The sequence below is a fragment of the Botryllus schlosseri genome, chromosome 2, assembly GCF_051294905.1.
Source record: "Botryllus schlosseri isolate E-star chromosome 2, Bs_hap1, whole genome shotgun sequence".
NCBI classification, from domain to species: domain Eukaryota; kingdom Metazoa; phylum Chordata; class Ascidiacea; order Stolidobranchia; family Styelidae; genus Botryllus; species Botryllus schlosseri.
In genome coordinates, this window is record NC_137237.1 from 25,506,928 (window position 1) to 25,508,952 (window position 2,025).

Consider the following 2,025-nt stretch of genomic DNA (forward strand, 5'->3'; position numbering starts at 1 on the left):
CAGCTACGTGTAAACACGATGGGATTTGGGAATATTTGTCCGTCAAACATGACGTCAGTATAGTATTTGTTCCTTCGGATCCGTATGTGAGATCCCGGTTCGTGTTTTAGGTGGATTGTCAACGCGTTCGGCCAGACGAAACGATGCAAGGTAACGATTCTGGTCTGCGTCATACTGTTGACCTCTTTTTGCTCCCTGGATAGTAGCGAGTATGATCTTTATGATGCCAACGACTCCCGAACGCTCGTAAAAAGACTATAACGTATGCTGTACAAGGTTTATTGAACATACACAATCTGAAAATACAAGTCACGAGCGTTCATAAAGTAGATTTTTCTTTGTTTACAAAATCAAAAACGAGGCGATCATTCACACGTTTATCAGAACCAAAAGCATCTAAATAATCGAGGGTACCTACACCTTGACCCCTTCTAATTAGGAAAGCGGTACAATGTTCGCCGCACACAAACGAACGTAAAGACTGTAATTGCACACTAGTGAAGGTATAATCGTCCGCGCCCAATAACCTATAGATCTCCTTCTTCAGAGGCGGAATCCCGAAAGAGTCGTGAAAGTGCGTGCCATCTTGATCGGCGAAGATACAGATCCAATGCGAGCCGCCCTTCGCGTTAGGGTCGTAATTGATAACGACTGCGTACGGCTTAGGTAGCTTTGCTGGCAATAAATCGATCGCAAAAGTACCGGCAAATAAATCTCGCGTGTCGCGGTGATTGAATAAAATATGATTAATTTGATCGGTATTCATACGGACACTACTTCGCGCTTCTCTGAGATCTCCAAAAGTTGTTGGTATTCTTTGAGACACAGTAGAGTCGCACCTTCAGGCAACCCCGCGGTAAGGGTCATGTGAAGCTTCACGGACCCGGTCTTCTCTAGTTGAAAGCAGCCTTGATGCGTACGGTCTGGGGTCAAATCGAAGGCAAACAGAGTGTATCCCGCCTTATAATTCTCAGAGTCGATAAAAAGATCTTCCTGAGCATCCCACTTCCCGGTGGATTGGTAGACGCTGAAAAACCCCTCGAGGTTTGTGTTTTTATCAAAGTCGAATCTGAAATTACGCCCGTACAAAAGCTTCCCGTTCACGTTGATAGCCAGATTTCCGACGTGATAGTGACAGAAATTAAAGGGGTTTCGAGTCTTACTACCGTTATAGGCAGCGGTCGGGACCAGACCAATCACGATTCGTCGAGGCATGACCCCGGAAATCAGCGTTTTCTCAATGGAGGTATCACCCGCTCCAAAAGAGTGATTACTCATTTCGAGCTTTATAATAGGGTATTTCGCCGTGTGCGTACGAAGCATCGTTTTGTGTGCCAAACTGACAGAGTCTGAAACTTGAATTTGCTTGACGTGCAATTCCACTTTTTTCAGTATGATTTTAGAGTCGGCAGACCCGAGGAGACAGAAATCGTCATCGTTACGGATTAATCGCAACGACAGATCCACGTTATCCAGTAAATATCTGTCCTGGTCGAATAAACCGAGCGGTATCTTGCCGATGACCTCGAGCGTTGCACTGTCAGCGGTCAGGGCTTTTCGTGCCGTGAAGCCGACGTTGTCTGCCGTGAAAGCATCCTGCTGTTTCATCGTATCCGGGATCCAGCCGATACATTTCAGATAGGTTTCGCCGGCCGCGCGAGAGCTATTTAGTAGATGGAAAATGAAGCTTTTGTAGGCGTGATTGTTGTCCGATGTGGTGATCAGCTTCGAGCCCAGATACAGATCGATCTGCTTGAATAAGGCGTCAAATATATCCGATACGACAGCGACGTTGTCTCCCCCGATCGTGGTGCAATCTTTTTTGGTGACTTGCAGTTGTATTTTCATAAACGAGCTGGACAAATCCAAGTAATGATCGCTACCTTTCACGTTAATCTCAATGACATCGCCCAATTTATCCGGTGTAGCGATCAACGTGCTGGTGTCGGCGACCGCCGTTTGCGTCGGTGGTACCGTGAAAATATCTAATCCGCTGTTGAGGCACTCGGCCGAATTTTCGTGCAT

At 46.5% G+C, this 2,025-nt stretch overlaps 1 protein-coding gene across 1 annotated transcript; it reads right to left on the bottom strand.

The window, feature by feature from the left end:
• Positions 1–762: 762 nt before the first annotated feature.
• LOC145434433 (uncharacterized protein F54H12.2-like) lies at positions 763–2,025 on the bottom strand. Its single transcript, XM_080311780.1, has one exon. The coding sequence runs from the start codon at positions 2,023–2,025 to the stop codon at positions 763–765; it is 1,263 nt and encodes a 420-aa protein (XP_080167906.1).

Bases quoted from the DNA above. Each gene is read 5' to 3' on its own strand.
- LOC145434433 (XM_080311780.1), bottom strand. From the start codon at position 2,025: ATGCACGAAAATTCGGCCGAGTGCCTCAACAGCGGATTAGATATTTTC.